The sequence below is a fragment of the Lacerta agilis genome, chromosome 6 (genome assembly GCF_009819535.1).
Source record: "Lacerta agilis isolate rLacAgi1 chromosome 6, rLacAgi1.pri, whole genome shotgun sequence".
NCBI classification, from domain to species: Eukaryota; Metazoa; Chordata; class Lepidosauria; order Squamata; family Lacertidae; genus Lacerta; species Lacerta agilis.
In genome coordinates, this window is record NC_046317.1 from 82,485,651 (window position 1) to 82,504,708 (window position 19,058).

The 19,058-nt window shown below is 39.4% G+C and overlaps 1 protein-coding gene across 6 annotated transcripts in view; it reads left to right on the forward strand.

Annotated features, from left to right (window-relative positions):
- Positions 1-19,058, forward strand: part of GNAS (GNAS complex locus) — a 174,170-nt gene that overhangs the window by 77,367 nt on the left and 77,745 nt on the right. For all 6 annotated transcript variants that reach the window (XM_033153631.1, XM_033153633.1, XM_033153634.1 and 3 more), the window contains one exon: positions 18-90. In XM_033153631.1, coding sequence (XP_033009522.1) covers positions 18-90 — 73 coding nt within the window. The remainder of the gene's footprint in view (positions 1-17; positions 91-19,058) is intronic.

Below are 19,058 nucleotides of genomic sequence, written 5' to 3' on the forward strand. Positions count from 1 at the left end.
ACTTTTTTTGTTTTTAGGTGCTGGTGAATCTGGTAAAAGCACAATTGTCAAACAAATGCGGATCTTGCATGTGAATGGATTTAATGCAGAGTAAGTGCATCTATATTCCTACCACATTATTTGAAGTTATGTGCATGATTGATTATAAGTATATTTGTGAGTTCTGGAGTAATTGAATGTGGCTCCTTGAGGATTTATTGTCTTTTTAGGGGGAAAGGGTAGTGTTCAGTTTCAGAGTATGGTGATTGAACTTTTCAAATATGTGAGGGAGCCTGCTCTTAACTGATTGCATCAAGGTTTCATTTGTCAGGCTTTATGAAGGCGAATTTTTGCTGCAGTTTCTCACAATATGGCTGACATCTAACTTCTTCTGTAGTATGCTCAGTGTTTTATTTCAAAGTAAACTGAATGCACTTTATGAAGAAGTATTAAGGTTTGCTTCAGGAAATTGATTATATACTGGTTTTATGTTTAAGGCCACTGACAGACTTTTATCTCATTTAGATAATGAGGCAGTGGAGGTTCAGGATCAGAGTTTTCCTTCTAGATGAGGTACTACCCCAGGTTGACAAGCCCCATCTGCCCCTCACTCTACAGCATGTGTATGTCATGGTAAAATTGGTTAGGACAGCGTGAGTGAGTACGAGTGAGTCATAGTGAGCTTTGGTTTTCCTCACTTCTCCCATTCATCCAGGAGAACTACCGGTAGTTCACATACTTTCGCTTCAGCTTTTGATTATTTTATACTGCTATATCATAACAGACAAAATGTGAAACCATTTGCCAGTGCTGACCACGTTATCTGGAACTGGAACTGTGGTTGAGCTTAACCATGGTTAGTTTATACAAGCCATCTTCAGTAACTCTAATTTCAATTTGAAGTTGGCTCTCTTGACATAGTTAATGTTATCCGCAGTTTGCCAGTTCAGACCACACAACAAACTTTGGTTAAGCAAACAGGAGAACCTGAGGCACACTGCGGCTTGTTCCTCTTCATTCATGTTGCTCTAAACAAACCCTAACTGGAGATGGCGGAAATTGAATTTCTGTTGTATGCCATCCTTTGAAGGCTTGCTGTAAAAGGATATATAGAAAACAAATAAAATAAAATAGAAAATAAATAATAAGCAATATTTTATAATTAATTTAACTGAAACTCATTTAGAAGTATGTCAGTATGGACGAGTAAGAGGCGCTCTCGCATGTTCAGAAAAGTTACGCAGTCCTCAATACTTTTAATGTAGTATAGATTTAGTGTGCATATGTTAGTTCGATGTATTATTTGTAGTGTTTCAGTTACAGCTGGTTCTTGGACCTTAACAAACTGCTCCAAAATTTAGCTAATTACAGCTAATTGCAAGTTAGCCCACCAAAAATGTACTACCATTTCTGTACCGTTTCTGATGCGATGCCTGGATGTATGTGTACATGATAGAGTGAGAGGTTGGTAGAATGGAAGTAGGAAACCATATTTCATATTACTTGACTTTTGGACCCTTAAAATGTGGGGGAAGGAAACTCTTCAGAATTGGTTTCCTCATAGTAGAAATCAGAGTTAGTGTATGTTAGTAAACAGTTTGGGCTTTTGGTGCAAATTGAGAGGAATGGGATAATAAAGCTGGGGAGAGAAATCTGAGGATATGCCTCACAATGTTTTTGTTCAGATCTGGTACGTGGAATAACATTGTTAAGAGGATGCCATGTTTGATGATGGATCATGAGGACAATGGAAATTACTGTGGTCTCTTAGTTTAGGATCCAGATTCCTTCCCCTTCTCATTGGAGAATCTATAGCTCTTGATCAGTTTACTCAATGTACACTACTATACAGTTAGGCGGCTTCATGGAAGTGGGATTTAAGCAATCTGTGTTCAGAATGGCATCCTTGGTTCCCCCCAAAAAAGCCTTAGTGAGAAATCTGAATAGAAATATAACAATAATGAAATAAACTGCCAGGGTGTCTGTTCCTATGCCAGGGTGTCTGAAAGCCTAAATTAGTGTCTACTTTTTAACTAGAATGTAGCCGGTGCTTAAGTATCCAAGCTTCAAAAATTATTATTCCAGTGTGCTTTATCCTAGGTTCATATAAGTGGTAACGCTGGGCAATATCTGGTTTTCAATATTGTGATATATCACCAGCTAAACATCATGATATATAGATATATCACGATATCTGAAATATGGAAGGAACTATGCAAAGGCAAACAGGACAATGTCCCGGCAACTGCTGCTACTTAAGGATCTAAAACTGATAAATAATGATAATATCAATCACCTCATGGTCACTTTCATCAGCAGGCAAGCCAAAATGCATCCAAACAAGACTTTGGGTTTGGGGGATGGCTACTAAATGGTGGTATTCAGGACAATCCAAAAGTATGGCGATGAGTATTACGTTTGCTGGTGATAACATTGCAATGTTTAGTTGGTGATATATCATGATGCTGAAAACCAGATACCGCCTAGCCCTCACATACAGTGTGATTAACAATAAGGTCAAATGTTATGAAACAGCTATCACAATGTGAACTTAAGACTGCTTTTGAACAATATATTGATATATCGCCCAGCCCTAATAAGTAGTCCTTAAAGATTGTTCACATTCAGTTGATCTCATGGCAATTCCAAAGGGTAGTATCCCCTCCATTATACATAAAAGGCTGGGGAATTAGTGCTTTTTCTATATCTTGTATTTACTACCCTAATGTGTTGCTGGTTTTTGTTTTTGTTGTTTGTTTGTTAGTCCATAACAATTCATTTGACCCTTGTTTTGGATTTTGCTATTTATAGAAATGTTATTTGCAGTTCAGCCCCCAAAGTAATCTGCGTAGAAGGGGTATATCTAGAGCTGTTATAATCTTGGTTAGGGTTAGTGAACCAAAGTTTGAGCTGCTGATACAAGGAAGGGCATAGTTTGCCTTTTAGAGATTCTGTCATGTTTTCAAGTTGTCCATGACAATAGCTTTGATTGGGCTGTGGAGGAAGAACTGGTGCATTCTTAAATGCCATTTGTTGGTTGCTGTTTGACATGGGTAGTCTGGAGAAAGTTAGGCAATTTTTCCTTGCTTCAATGTGATTCATTTGCAGTACTCAAAACCTACCCATTTCAGTCAATGTTGCTCTTAAAGTAATTGAACAAAATGCATAGATTTCAGGATTAGATTTGAATATTTTTGCAGCTGTTTTTCAAAAGAGACCTAGGCATTTCACACCCAATTACAACTTGTGCTGGCATGATGTATGCAGAGGCACTTGCTAAGTTTAGCATCTTGCCTGATCAGTGGGCTGACCATTACATTTTTCCAAAACTTGTAAGTACCTGTAAAATTAGACTGTACCCTAACCTATCAAAAAGCGTTCACCTCCCAGTTCTCACATGGCTCTACCAGTCTCCGCAATCTGCGTACCTGTAGAGCCTGCCTCCTTCTCTTTTCTTGCCCCATGTGATACTTTTACAGCCAATGAAATTCCCAGGATGTCTTTTTCAAGCTATGCTTGGGAAAACAGAAGAAGCAATGAATGGTTGGTGAGTGGTTTTGAGAAGTTGCCCTTTGACAAAAAGAAATTTCATCTATGATCGTGAAATTCAGTTGGGTTTAAGAACCCGACAGGCAAGATGCCGTTGAACAGGGAAAATTTGCAGAAATAGAAGTAAATAACTCCATGCAAGTATATCTTCATTTACCATCCTTTGATATCTAACATCAAGGTAAAGGTAAAGGTACCCCTGACCATTAGGTCCAGTCGCGCACAACTCTGGGGTTGCGGTGCTCATCTCGCTCTATAGGAGGAGGGAGCTGGCGTTTGTCCGCAGACAGCTTCCGGGTCATGTGGCCAGCATGACTAAGTTGTTATATAACTGCCCTTGGCAGTGGGGAAGGAAAGGTTTGTGGATATTAAGTTATGTAGACAGTAGGGACGGGAAGTTGTAACCATGGGAAAAGAGGAAAATGCATGTCAGTTGCTAAAGTGAAGCTGTGTGAGTTAAGTGGGTTTTGTTATCATTTGGCAAGATTAGGATGCAAGTATATTATGTAGAGGGAAATGTGTCTGTAATCCATGCATTTGAGGTAACATTTGAAGAGTGACTAGGTAAATGAATGTATGCTGCTATTGCCAACCATTCACAAAACATAAACAGGAGACATATGTTCAGGGTGGCTCAGGCCCATGCCAACACTGAGTGGTAGTTTTGAGTGCCACAGTTCAAGAAGGAGGAGCTCAAATTGGTAGATAGATTATGGGTCCTCTCTTTTTGGCATGGTTATTGCCTGATGTTGGAAAGAAGTAGAACAGCATTATGGGTTGAATCCAGGTATGTTATCTCTGGGATAGATCCATTGAAATCAATGGACTTAAAATATCCATGCCCATTGATTTCATTTGGTCTACTCCAAGAATAATTCGTTGAATTCAACTCCATATTCCACCCCACCCTTTAAAATCACATTTCCCCCCATTTTTTAGAATTCCAACAGCAAACCATTTTCAGTCCCCCTTCTGTTGAATTGCTTGATCTTAAGCCTGAGTAAGTGACCACTTGTCATTTGCCACATTCATTCTGTTGCATCTCTGATATGTGTGACCCCCTTTCCTAGAGAATACAAGATATTCCATTGAAGTTAGGGCAAGAAGCAGGGTGTTTAAATTTAAAGTGAGATAGTTTTATGTTAAAGAATTGGAAAACATTTCTTTGAGAAGAGCAGTAGAATAATGTGGGAATTTGAGAACTTTGGGGACTGAGGTTCCATAAGGGAAGGATGAGCAAGAATGCTATCAGTTGTTTGTTGTGAACAGCATTGTTATTAAAAGATTCAATGACATTTTGTAGAACAGATTAGTTCTACACTTGGGCAGTCTATTAACTTGGGCAATGTTATTTTTTCAGGCTTAAAGAGGTTGAAATAGAAAAATCAGAGTGGTTTAAAAAGCATGTATGTCTCTAACCTGTTCCTTTATTTTTAGATTATCCTAGTGATTCATTCTCAGTCACTAGATTTCCCCAACTCTAGTTGCGTTTGTAAAGAGTGCAGGCTTCATTCATTAATAGGAGAATGAAGCTGGTAAAACTTAACTTATCCATTTTCGTCCAACAAATATTGAATTGTTGCTCATTAAAGTAAATCCAGAGGCCAAGCTACTATTTGCTTATGTTGTTCTGCTACAGCTTCTGATGAACTCCAGTAATTCTCAGGTATATTGCTTTTCCTTTTAAGAGATGAAAAACTCCTAGGTTTGATCTGGAATACTGAGTCCAGATGGAGTGAAGCTAGAATGCCAAAAAGGCTATTCTTGCTGGCTTCAGATACATGCTCATCTGTCAGGATAGTTGAAAGCTTTAAGTTCAGATATGTATCACAACCTGCAGAGATTAACTGCTTTTGCCAAGCTTCTGTATGTAAAAATGGCAAATTTAGGACTTGGGATGAATACAGCAACTTTCAATTTTTCCAGACTGTAACCTTTTATCCTATTGCAATGGTCAATCATTTCACTTCTGAAAAATTCTATAACTTGCTTTTCTGTTAAGAGAGCTGGTTGTAGGGCTTAGTTGGTATGGTTTTATAGCTAGGTTTTTCACCGAAGTGAAATGTGGCCCAATTTTATTTGGCCCATGGTAGTCAAATTTTCTGAAGGGACGATAAAGCAAAAAGTCCGCCTACTGCTTCCTGCTTTACAAATTGTAAGATTAGCCTTGGCCATTCACATTCCATTGAGATAATGCTCCTTATGTCTGAAATATGACAAGTAAGCCAGGGCTGTTTCTGTGGTGGCCCTGAGGAAATAGATACTCTGCCAAAGGAAGTCCAGCTGGTCCCATCACAGCTCACCTTTCAAGCTGTAAGACCTGTCCCATTATAGTGTCCTTTTTCAGGGGCTTCATGTTAAAAAATTTTTTTTTCTGACTCCCGATGTTTTTATGCTGATTTTGATTTTCACATTACACTGTTGTGATCTCCAAGTATACAAAGCTGTCAGTTCCTGTTTTACATTGTTCAATTATGGTAGCCCCTGAATAGTTAACCCAGGAAAAAAGTGTGTATCTTCCATTTCGTTTGTTTTTCTAAACATTGTCTAAATGAGAGATGGTACAAAACCTGAAACATTTATGTACTTTAAAAAAAAAAGTTGTATGGTCAAAATATTTTAAAGCTCAAATTATTAAATTTTATTAAAATAAATTTTAAATAGTTTTTACATTTGCTTGCTTTAAAAATGATTAACGACAAATTTCCACTCAGTTAGGAAGTTGTTGCTGATTACTTTTCTTTCAAGCACTATGATACAGACATGAATTTTGCCATACTGCTTATGGCAAATATGAAGGGAATTTGTTCATGCGTAATGGAAGAACTCAAGAGATCCAGTGCAAAAATAATGGCTATATTCTAAACCATCGTTTATAGAATATGACTCTCCTCTTCAGCTTGCACATGACAGGAGATTGAAAGCTTCCACTTCTGTTTTAGATTAACCGTGCTTACCATGTTGACCAAACCTTAAACCATAGTTGATCTTAACTATATTTAGTGAAAACAAGTCAGCTTCACAAACTGGTGCTGTGTCTTGTCCCTGTTTCTCTGCTGTCCTCCTCACCTCCTCTACTTCTCCCTTCATCTCACTTTCATCCCTGCCCCCCCCCCCTTTACATCCCTTGGTCCTTATTAGAATAGGTGGTGTATTGGAGCCTTGTGGGGACCAGCTTGAGAAAGTATTGGTGAGGCCTGTGTTTTTTGCCACCATGCACCTCAGGTTCATCTGATTACTTCTCCTCTGGCATGGTCACAAGGAGCAGACTGGAAGCTTTCACTTCTATTTTTTGACTTAATACACTTTATTGTTAAGTCTGAACCTGGACAAATTGTGGTTAGTCTGAACTATGGTTCAGGGAAACAAGGCAACTTCATAAATCAGTTTGAAGTTAACTGTTCTTCTAAACTGTGGTTAATACTAACCACAGTTTAGGGTTTGGACATAATAATTAATCCATGGCTAATTGAAAATCGAAGTGAAAATTTCTGATTTTGAGACTACAGTATCACCAAAGGATAAGAGGGTCTGGACCAGACCATTGTCAGTATTCAGCTACAGTGAATGGGGTAACTGTTAACATAGAAGGTAACATCTAAACTACCTAAACTATCTAAATTACCATGTTGTGTAGTGGTATCCAGTGTAAAGCAAATCACGATTTTTTTAAAAAAGCAAAAAATCCTAGTTAAGGCATTGTTGTCTGTGATGATGGAGGAAGTGTTCAGTACCAGAGATCATGTTGGTCTCACTTCATGGGGAAGAGCATATTAAGCAAGTGTGCTAAGAATTCATGCTTTTTGAGGAATAACTGAAAGGTTAAACTTTCATGTGTTGATTAAGTATCATCTATTCATTCTTACAGTTACAGATTTCTCATCCACTATGTGTGTGCAGGACAGTTAATTTCAGCATGGTTTAAAGTATGAGTAATTATATATCATGTTATATTCGTACTCTCCGTTTCTGTTATGCTTTTAAAGTAATCCCTTACTCTTCATGCCCAACTGAAATGAAGTTTAAATACAAATGAAAGCTGGGTCTGTTTCTTTGCATTTGTCCCTCTTTGCCCCTCTGCTCTGGTTTATTGTTCTCCCCTGCCCATGAGAGGGGCTTGTCCAGGGGTCAGGAAACTAAGGTCCGTGGGCTGGATCAGGCCCACCTGGGTCGTAAATCCAGCTCACGCCGCAAAGCCAGAACCTGCCGTGAAGCCGAGACTCCCAGCGATGGCGACATGAGGAAGAGGTCAAGCAGCGGCGGCTCTGCCACTCAATCGGCGCGCCTGGTTTACCTCAGTGCGACGAAGGGACGTCTCTGCCAATTAAACGCCGCACCTGGTTTACCTCAGCGGTGTTTGATTGGCAGAGACGTCCCCGCACTGCGCTGAGGTAAACCAGGCGCAGCATCTGATTGGCAGAGCTGCTGCTGCTGCTCGGCCTCTTCCTCCATTCGCAAGGAAGCAAGGCAGTGCCCACCGCCGGCTCCGGTTCCTCCCGCCTCACCACCTCCGGAAGTCCGCTTTCCCTTCCCCGCCAGCTTCCACCTGCGCTGCCAGGAAATGCCGCATCTTGGTGCGTAACCGCACCCTGTCCTGCCGTTGGATGCATGGACATTAAGAGTCCTAAAGATGCACTTACTCGCAAGTAAGCCACAATCGTTTCATGGCCGCTTGTTCAGTGTCTGAAGAACTGCTCAGGCCCACTGAGATGAAATGCGCCACAGATCTTGCCCCTGGGAAGGTAAGCACAGTGGCTGGCTCCCCTTGCCTCTTCTTCCAGCTCCCCCCCTTGCTTCTCCGGCCTGCCACAAGGTCTGAGGGACAGTGGCCCGGCCCACGGCTAAAAATTTTTTGTCGACCCCTGGGTTTGCCCCTTGTTTATATTACCTCTGTAATATGCTATGTACACAGATGCCTTCATAAACAAATATCTGTAGCATCTCTTTTAAGAAATAGTGCATAATAATGAAATGGGCTATAAATACCTCTATTTACTCCCACACATTGCAGCTCAAATTTATGGCACTTGTCATGAAGGACAGAAATTGTTTAACTTTGTGTTTTGTGGGTTTCATTGCTTAAGTTGTCATAGGTTTACGGTTTGGCAGAGTTTATTTCCATTTAATGTATAGTAATTTTGGCTGTATCTGCTTATGGCTTGTAACAACTTAAAATACGCCTTTTTTAGATAACTCTTCAAGTGGTGTAGTCCGACCAGTAAAACCAATAGAGAGACTTTAAAGACAAACAAACAGTGAGGCATCAACTCTCATGGACTAAAGTTCACTTTGTTGATGCACGGAAGTGTTACCCTCAGTTGAGACATGCAGGGAGAGGGAGAACTTGCAAGCAATGGAACCAGAAAGCCATGAAATGCAAGGGTTAGCAGTAGGTCTGTGGAGATGGTCCATAGTTGCTTAATACAGTGGTAGAACGCATGGTTCACATGGAAAAGGTTCCAGGCTCACGCGCTGGCATCTCCGGCTAGGGCTAAGAAATGCTGTGGTATGAAACCACGGAGGCCTGCTGCCAGTCACTGTAGACATGGTCTTGACTTGATACAAGGCAGCAGCTTGTAGCTTTCTGTGACATTTCTGTGTGGAGCCCCAGTTATGCAAAGTAAGAACATTGGCGGCAGCATTCACTAGTGATAAGGCTATATTACTAGTTATGTTAGATTGACCAGATATTCTAGTTTTGGGAATTTGTGGTGAGATCAAAATCAGATTAATGATAAATTAACTACCTTTCACTTGCTTTATTCTCCAGTGGGCGATTAAATAGGCCAATTCTGCTTGCTCCTATCTGTAGTCAAGACTCCATAAGATAATTATCTGTGCCTGCTGCATCCTTCAAGACTCCCAAGACACACAAATAATGGTACAGTCTAAGTGAGGAATTTTGACTTGTGAAGACTGTCAATAGTGTCCCTAGACATGTCTTTGAGTCTAGCAATGTAACAAAAATTAGCACAAGGTCTTTGTTTTAAAAAATGACATTAAGTGCACCAGCACACAGAAGTATTTTAAAAAAAACACGGTTTACATATGTTTCAGTCCTAGAGAGCTCTGCAATGCTACTTCATAAGGCTGGTATGGCAGGTAAAATAATTTCAAATCTTGAGTATTTTTCTGTGGTGACTAAGTTTTTATTTGCTGCATTATTGTTTTGGAATACTTGGAAAACTTAGTCCTTTTCATGAATTCCAATGGTCACATAATATTGATTATATTAAATTTCAGCCTGCTAAAGAACTTGATGATAAATTAAATCATTACAGGCAACAACCATTTTGCATGCATTCAAAGCACGTGTGAGCAGGCACACGTGCTTCTCCGTGAACCCAAATGGCAGGAAAGGGGGAGGTGAGAGTGTAACGGGGCAGGTTTATACTTGCTGCATCATTGTATGCAATGACCCAGAACGCAACCCCCCTAACAAATTGGGGGTTGCCTGGATACACTCCCCCTACCCCCTGAAAAAGTTTTTTTCTGGTATAAAATGGGACCACTGTAAATTTTAAGCTGCTTAATTTCAGTGGAAAGATGGCTGTAAGCATATGATTGATTATTTGTACACATGGAGCTGCTGCTGCTGCTATTTAAATGAATCGGCACCCCCACCAGATCTTCTGAAATTACTGTATTGCGCCAGTTACAGGTACAAAGGAATTTCAGAAATAGAATTTACAAAGGAATTTCAGAAATAGATTGGAAAGAGAAGTTGCTGAATTGCAACTAATTACCAAACTTAAAACCATGGAGAGACGTGGTATGAACAAAGACATTGGATTCTTATCTCATTATACAGCGGTGCCCCGCTAGACGAATACCTCGCTAGACGAAAAACTCGCTAGACGAAAGGCATTCGCTAGCGGAAGGCTGTCTCGCAAGACGAATTTTTCAATGGGCTTGCCTTGCAAGACGAAAAAATTTCCGATCCCCCCCCCGTCAAACTGCTCTTCCCCCGTTGGTGCTTTGCAAGACGAAATTTTCGCTATACGACAGCACTCGCAGAACGAATTAATTTCGTCTTGCGAGGCACCACTGTGCATGACAAAGCTATCTTTAGCCATCTCACCCCTTGCTTTTTCCTGTAAGACCAATTGCGGTTTTTAACAGTCGTCAACAGGTTTTCCACACCTATCAGCCAATCACCCATTCCCACCACCCTTCTGAATAATACCCCTCCCCACTCTCTCACTATATATAAGGGTCTGGTGACTTCTGTTTCAGTGTATCTGAAGAAGTGTGCATGCACACAAAAGCTCATACCAAGAACAAACTTAGTTGGTCTCTCTAAGGTGCTACTGGAAGGATTTTTATTTTATTTTTTGTATTGGGCCAGTTAACTTGGGTAAGCCATTTGTTACAGTGTAATTTAATGCCAAGAAATAAAGTTCCAAGAACAAGGGCTTGAGTGGAGAAATGTGTACTTAAGTGCTATACAAAATTGATGCAGATTTTCACCAACTCACAAGTTCCAGAGACACTTGAGGGAATACAGACTTGTTTGTCATAAAAGCAACTCATGCCTGCAGGTTTTTATTTTATTTATTTTTAATACCATTTACTAAAGAAAACCCTTGAATATTCAGGATGTCAGGCAACCAGGCCAGTATTCAAGTACAAAGACATTAGATCCAAGAATAATCCTGATTTGTTAAAGTAAGTGTATAAAAATATTAAACCTTTCAGTAGTGTGTTAGAGCTAATCTGGTGTTTTACCTTTGCTTCAATTGGGCAGTTCTGGGGTTTTCGTATACATTAACATGCATGTGTGTGCATGCACGAGCAGTAGCCAACATATGGTACCCTCAAAATGTTCTGTACTACAGCTCCCATGAGCCCCAGCCAGCATGACCGTTGGCCAGAAATGATGTGAGTTGTAGTCCTAAACATCTGGAAAACATCACATTGGCTATCTCAATATATATGATTGGTTTCTTCTGAAGTTCCTCGGTATGGTGAATGATGGATTCATCTCTGATGCTGACAGAAAAAAGCAAAAATAAAAAAGAGTGTTCAGTGATAGCCATAAAAGGGCAAACCACTGCTGTCAAAGCATAGGAAATAAGTGGTTTGTGTCTGTTTAGCTGTTGATTCCTTAGAAACGTAAAGCAAGAATAATGGACAATATTGAGGAAGAAAGGGAGTAATATTGTCTGAAATTATCCAGTTTCCTTTTTCCTAGCTGTAAGCTTTTCCTTTATGTCTCTTTTTAAAGAATTTCTCTGCAGTGCACATCAGATTCAGTTTTGAATAATTCTGGAAATATAGAAGCATATGGAGAGAAGCTGACTGCCTGCTTTGTCAAAAATTAGAAAATAGAAAGATCACCCAATTCTCAATTATATTGGGTGTTAGAATGTCAAATAGCAGTTATGCTATAGCTTTTTGCTGTTTTGGTTTGAAGTGCTCCAGTCAGAGGTCACTGCTGGAACAAATATAATTAACTGTCAGTAATATCAGTAAAACTAGTGTTGCAGTTTATTTTCCATGGGTAGCTTGTTACTTCATACTTTACACAGCATTTGTACATTTTGATCCTGCTTCTTGCCTTCTCTGAAGAATATTTTTCTTATTGCAACTCTTGTGTGCTTCATAATTTAATTCTCATTTGTTCTCTGGGCTCTTATAGTTAAAAAATTTCCCCATTGAAAACAAGTAAGTGCACCCAAATTCTTGCTCTTCTCCCATGTCCCATTAATTTTCTTCCTACCACCTCAGAGTATCCCCCTTTAATTAGTGTAATTCGATTATCTGTGATCTGTGCCTTGCTGGTCCCACAATCTTTTTTTCTGCTGTCATTCTCCTTAAATTGACAATGGTACTCATCACCTTTTTCTCTGCTCATCATTTTGACCAGATCTGTTAGTGATTCCCCCCCCTTGTTTTTGAAATTTAAAATTAATACTAAGTGCACCTTTAAGAGTCTTTATTCCCTTTACACATCTTACCTATCATACCTCTTCATTCTCCTTTTCTTGCAATTCTTTCAATAACTTCTTGTAAGACCTTGTGTTACTCCCAATATTGTTATTCCCAATTTTCTCTCACAGTATCCCATAACTGCCCCATAAGTGATTGCATGTTTCCTGCCTGAAGTGGATCCAAGCTGCCCTGGTCACCTGATGGATGACATGTGCTAGGAGATGAACAGGGGAATGTGACCTTGCTGATTCTTCAGGCCCTCTCAACAGCTTTCAGTACCATTGACCATGTTAATCATGACGCCCAACAGACTAGGATGTGTATTGAGAGCAGGTTGTAGAAGCTTGTGTTAAGTGATTACTCTGTGACAGGTTCCTTCTTGTCATTCATGCTTTATAACATTTACATAAAACTGCTATATGAGGTCATATGTAAATTTGGACTGGGATGTCATCAGTATGAAGTCATCTCTCTCTTCCAGCAGGAAATCCTGGGGAAGTATGTGAAAGTCCTGAAATGCTATTTTGTGATGAACAAACTGAAACATACTTAGATATATTCTTGACAGGGGGTTCTTACGACTTGGAACAAGGTGTCTAACCTGTTTTCAACGGTATATAATTTCTCTTGAAGAAACAAGTTCACAGTTTGGTGCTGCAAATCTATTATTTTTATTAAATGCGGAGGGCACTGTGGTGGCCAGGAATATTTCTTAAGTTTTTTTTAGGGAAGCTGTACCTTGCCCACATACTTTCATGCCCTGGTTACTTCCAGTTTGCACTACTATCATAATATCTATGTGGAGCTCCCATTGAAATCTGGATAGTTTGGAAATTTCAGTTGATATGAAATGCAAATGTGGGATTGGTAGCAGAGGTTGAGAATGGACTACAGGGGTGGGGAACATTTACAATACAGCAGACTGGGTCCTTGGGTCCCTATCCCCAATGGGTCATTTTGACAGGTGGGTGGGGCTGCCCACTTGTCAATCACTTATATCACCATGATGTTGGGTGAACCATTTACCCTTCGCACAGCTGGAGTTCAAGCAGTGTTGCAAAGGGAAGATCCCAGCTGATGCAAGCTAGGCTTGAGGTCCACGTTGATAGGTATTGACTTAAAGCCCCACTTTTGGCAGATGTTGGTTCCATTCAAAAGCTTCCGTTAAGAGCTCCCAAGTGGAATCAGTGCCATTGAGGCTTGCATTTGCTGCCAAATTTAAAGGTGCCAAATGCGTGCCTTGCTTGTCAGTGAACAATCAGAAGTGCATTTCAAGGCTCTCAGTTGTTCCTTTGCAGCAACATATTTACCTGCCCACCACCACCACCTGACACCATGTATGACATCATTTGTAGTGCATGTGAGAATGGCTTGAGTAAAACAGCCTTGTGTAACAAATTAGGACTCCTTCCAGACCTAGTTAGGCCCATGGGCCAGAGGTTCCACAGTGCTTAACTATATTTTGCCAATTTTATATCTTCTGTACTAGCTGACCAATTGTTTCCAGCTCAATTTAAGGTGCTGGCATTGGCTATTACAACTCTAAACATGTCGTTAGTTTATTTATTTAATTAAATGTATTTATCACTTGATTTTTTTTTAAAAAAAAACCTAAGCAGTTTGCAAAACTATGAAATAAAAGATTAATATTCTCAATAATAAAAGTTAGAAACGGGTATTTAAAAGCATTAAAAGGATGATTAAAATCATCAGTAGCTGAAAAAAAATAAAACCCATATAACTTCTACATGCCTGGATAGGATTGCCTAAACTGAACAAAAATGTTTTAAGCAGGCAATGAAACGAGTACAGTGAAGGCATCTATCAATAGGGTGTTCCAAAGTGTAGGTGCTGCATATTGAATTAATTATGCTTAATGGGGAAATGAAGATGGAAATTAATAAATACGGTGTAAAAGTAAAAGATTGAAAGGTAGTGCTGTGTGATAGGTGGAAGTCATCATTTTTTTCTTTTTTCTTTTTTCTGTTTTTCTTGGTATAGGATGTATGTATAGTAACAATGCAAGTAAATTTTAGTAGTAATCAGCAATGTGGATAATGTAATTACAGGTATAATTTTTGGCAGCCTTGCATTGTAAAATGGATTTAATTATTAGTATGTTTTTTCTTTTTTATTTCTTCTTGTATATTTGCGTAATTGTGTAATTGCTAAAGTGAAATAAAGTTTATTAAAAATTAAAAACAAAAACAAAGTGTAGGTGCTGCCACACTAAAATATATTTCTTGTGAAACGAGTATCATGTGGCACCTGTAAATAGTGCCAGTTCTGCAGATTGAAGTGGTTGAGCGGGCATAAATGTGGTAAGGCAATCCCACAAGTAAACTGGTTTGGCACCAGGGACTATTATGGGGATAGCCTGTTCTTGCATGAACATGGTTGAGAACTTCCCTGTAGCTTTTAAAGCTCTTCTTTTCTCCCCTCAGGCAGAAAATAGGCGAGGACAAGGGGAGTGGCTTTTCCCACTGTGTCATTTAATTTATGCAATAGTATCCCCAAAGATATCTGACCAAGGGCTGTTCTGTATATGTAGAACTGTAGGATCGAGTCCTTACTATCTAAAATTCAAGTTCAATGTGTTCAATGTATTTCCCATTTATCCTTTGTGAACTTACAAGTTGGTATCTTTCCACTAAGTTAATATTGGTGGTTGCCAAGCAGTTCCCCACCTTCCCTGGTATCTAATTGGAATTAATAGAGTATATTGTTTATTCACTTATACCAGACGCCTCCGGATGAGGAACTACTGCATGGTAACATTAAGTCCACCATTCTGAACTGATTTATGAAAATGGCTGATATTGGTGTCTGGTGCTTGTGTTAAATTTTTTCATCATCAAAGACAAAAAAAATTGCATGGTGGTTAAAGAAAGAGCCATTTTTCCTTTTCAGTGAAGGGTGTTATAAAGTTGTTTATATGCTTAATTTAGGACACATCTTTGCCAGAAGGCATAGGAATATGGATATGTGGTTTGTGTATTTCTTTATTTGGGCCAATAATGACTCCTCTTATTTCTAATTCATCTTACCTGCAAAACTTCCGTTGTTTTATGTGTTCATGTGCCTTTGATGCTTTGACATCAACTTAAAAGCTATTGAGTTCAACATTGGCAATCCCAATTATTTCATACAGCTCAGAGATTTGGGAATAGCGTGGCATCCGACTCCAGCTTCATTTGTTGTTTTCATCTCAAAATAGCTCCAGATATTCTAAAAAGATGCCAGGAGCTGTTAATGGGACTGGATGAGGGATAACAAAAAGAAACCCAATACATGCAAGATGGTTGTGTTGGCAATGGGTAGTTCAGTTCATCCCAGAGGTCCCAGTTTTGTTTTGCTGTAGGGCTGCATTCCCCACCAAGGATGAGATTCATAGGTAGGTAGTGGTGATGGTTACAGGTAGGTAGCTGTGTTGGTCTGCTATAGTAAAAAAATAAAAATCTTTCCAATAGCACCTTAGAGACCAACTAAGTTTGTTATTGGTATGAGCTTTCGTGTGCATGCACACTTCTTCAGATAGTGGTGATATGAGAGATGAAGTTTCTAATAGACAAAATAAAAACTGACAAATTGCCAGGGGCATATGCAACCACCCAAGAGTTCTCAAAAATCTCAAATGTGACATTGTTGATCTTCTAACAAATATCAGCCTCTGTACCTGAGGATTGGAAAGTAAACATCTGGAGGGGCTGAGTTTGCCTATGCCTGCCTTAGGGTTATAGTAGATAGCCCTATGAAAATGTTAACCCAATGTATGGCAGATGTTGATGGGAGTATCTGAAGAGTGGCTTGCTGTGGTCTTCGCTTTAGTTGTTTCGGCCTCAGCTGCAGGGTGAAACAGACGGAAAAAAAGACAAAACAAAACTACCCACAAGGTGCAGGTTGTTATATGCCCAAACTTGACTTCACATACTAGAGAGATGTCCTACTTGGTGGTAAACGCCTAAGAATTGGAAGTCCTTCCTGAGAAATCTTCACTTGATGCCTTCTCTTCAGCTGGTGGTGTTAAATGGTTTTATTCATGGTGGGTTGATTTTTAATCAAGGTGATTTATATCATTTATCTGAATCTGCAGAAAAGGGATCATACTTAATATATGCATAAACAGTGGTGCGGATCTGATTACAAAACCTTGTTAATTTTTAAAATCAAATAATTACTTGCACTGCTGTTTACAATTGGACCTTGCCTATCTTTGCCACACTGCATATCTTCTGCATTCATTCCTCCTCCTCCTATAGAGAGAATATATTTAAAGTATTCCTGCATAGGGTCTTTCTCATGTCCAGCCTGTTGATTTATTTGTCTAAATAAATTTTTATCCCTTTCTTAAATTGAAAAAAGCCCCAAGAGTAGCTTACAGAGCAATAAAAAAGACACCTTGTGAGGTGAAGCACAGGTGAAGTGGGAGGAATATCTGCATCTGCACACTAGACATATTTTTATCTTTTATTCTTTCCAATGTTGCTCTTTCTACTATACTCTGCTTTGGTCTGCCTCACCCACACAAAACAAACAAAAATGCCATGATCGGTGGAGTATTGAGTTATTGTTCAATTACTGAGGAGACTAGAGCATTAGATGAAAATAAAATGCTTTTGATTGTAGGCTAAATGTATTAACTAATGTATCTGGTAGAAACATTAATTCAGTTTAGATATTACCTATAGGACCAATATGGCTATTAACAGGTTTTATACAGATTACTTAATATACCAGTAATCCATATACAGATTATGTAATATTTAATTACTTAATATCATTTAAGAGGAAATTTAGGGTGGAATCCAGTGTTGTGCAAATAAATTTATGTCTCTCAATGAAATTTCACCTTCCTCTCCTCCACCTGCACCCTCCAGAGATTGTCTCTAGAACAAAAATCTGTTTTGTTTTGCCCAAAGGAGACAGATGCAGTACAAAAATGGTTTAGATAACTTTTTAATGGGATCAAATATGTGGCATGATTGCAAGCTTCTGAAATGCACATAAGAAACTGTTTTTATACCAGTCCTCTGCCTCAAAGCTGCTTTTTGGAGCTAAACACCTTTTGGGGGCCGGGGGTCCAGTGTGCTGAACAGTAACAGCACAAAATCTCTATGCATACACTACTCTGGATTGTGGGCCATTGTCTTAAATAACCAGAAGTTTTAAAAGTAAGACATAAATTTCAGCTTGTCTATACTCCTTGGCCTATACTGTATGTAAATGTTTATTATGTTCATAACTTTTGTTGATCCCAAGATGAGTTTTCTGTTACAAAAACCTAAACTTGTATCTTTGAAAAATGCAGTAAGGTACTCAAGCACAGGGCAATACAATGCTTTCCAGTAATTATTTTATTTTATATTAATGACCAGCTATTAAGATGGGTGGCCTGAGGTGAAAAATTACCCTGCTGCCTCTTCCCCACTCTGTTTTGATAGTGGGCATTCAGTAATAAATACGCAGTTAAGTCAAATAGTTACCTTGAACATTTCCCAAGAAGTGCGATCTTGCCAGCAGAATGCCTCCAGCAGGTTGTGTGTACGTCACACCATAACCATCATATCTTAACTGGAAAATTAAGTGGAAACAGTTTTATACTGACCTCAGCCTTTTATGCAGTCGAAGTAGAACAGCTTACATTAGTAGTTTCAATTGGGTTACTCCATCAATTAGTCCATCTGAATTTATAAATAAGTAGTACAGTTTGAACTGTTATCTTTCAGTGAATTTATTCAAATCACTGTTTTGAATGTGAGCTTTCAGCTCCCTAGGAGTAAATGGACAACACACTTATTGGTACAGAAACAAAATATAATACATGCACAAGCTATAATTTCATTTTCTTACATTGTATTGTACCGTGTGTGTGTGTGTGTGTGTGTGTGTGTGATTTTAAATAATCTTTTGCATCGGTTGACAGTTCAACTAGCAAAGATGATGAGGAATTTCTCCATGTTTATGCAAAATACTGATAGTCACAAATTTAGATATGAGATTTGAATATATACGAAACCAAGGTTATGTTAAAGTTGCCATTGTTGATTTTTGAAACATTAGCACCCTTGACTAGGGATGGTGGTAGATCTGTGCGGGGATTCTTTGCTGGAGCCTCCCGCGTGCAGGACAGGGTCAACTGCACACGGGATACCAGTTGCTGGGGGTCTGCGGCCAGCGCCTCACATGCGTCCTCGCACGGGCACCGGCCAAGCCTGCGAACGGCACGGCCGATAATTCCGGAGCTTAACTCACACCGTGCCGTTGTCCGCCAGGCTAAATCTGAAGGGTGCGTGAGTAGTTCGGATGAAAAAGTGCCTCGTAGATGTACCTGCAAGCACTTGCGACCTCCTAAGTTGTTCCCTTAAGTAACGTACCCAAATAAAAGGTGGCCAGAACTACGGCCAGGCAAAAGCGCCAATAGACTACGAAAAATTAAATTAGGACGAAATAAAGACAGACAACCACTGTTTCTTTAGATGGCTTTGGCTGACCCGCATAGGCTATTACTTTTCTCTATGCCTCAACTGTTCTAAAACTACCTAGGCTAGCTGACTCTGAACCGCCAATTCTTCCGCAAGTTCTAGGCTAACTAAAAC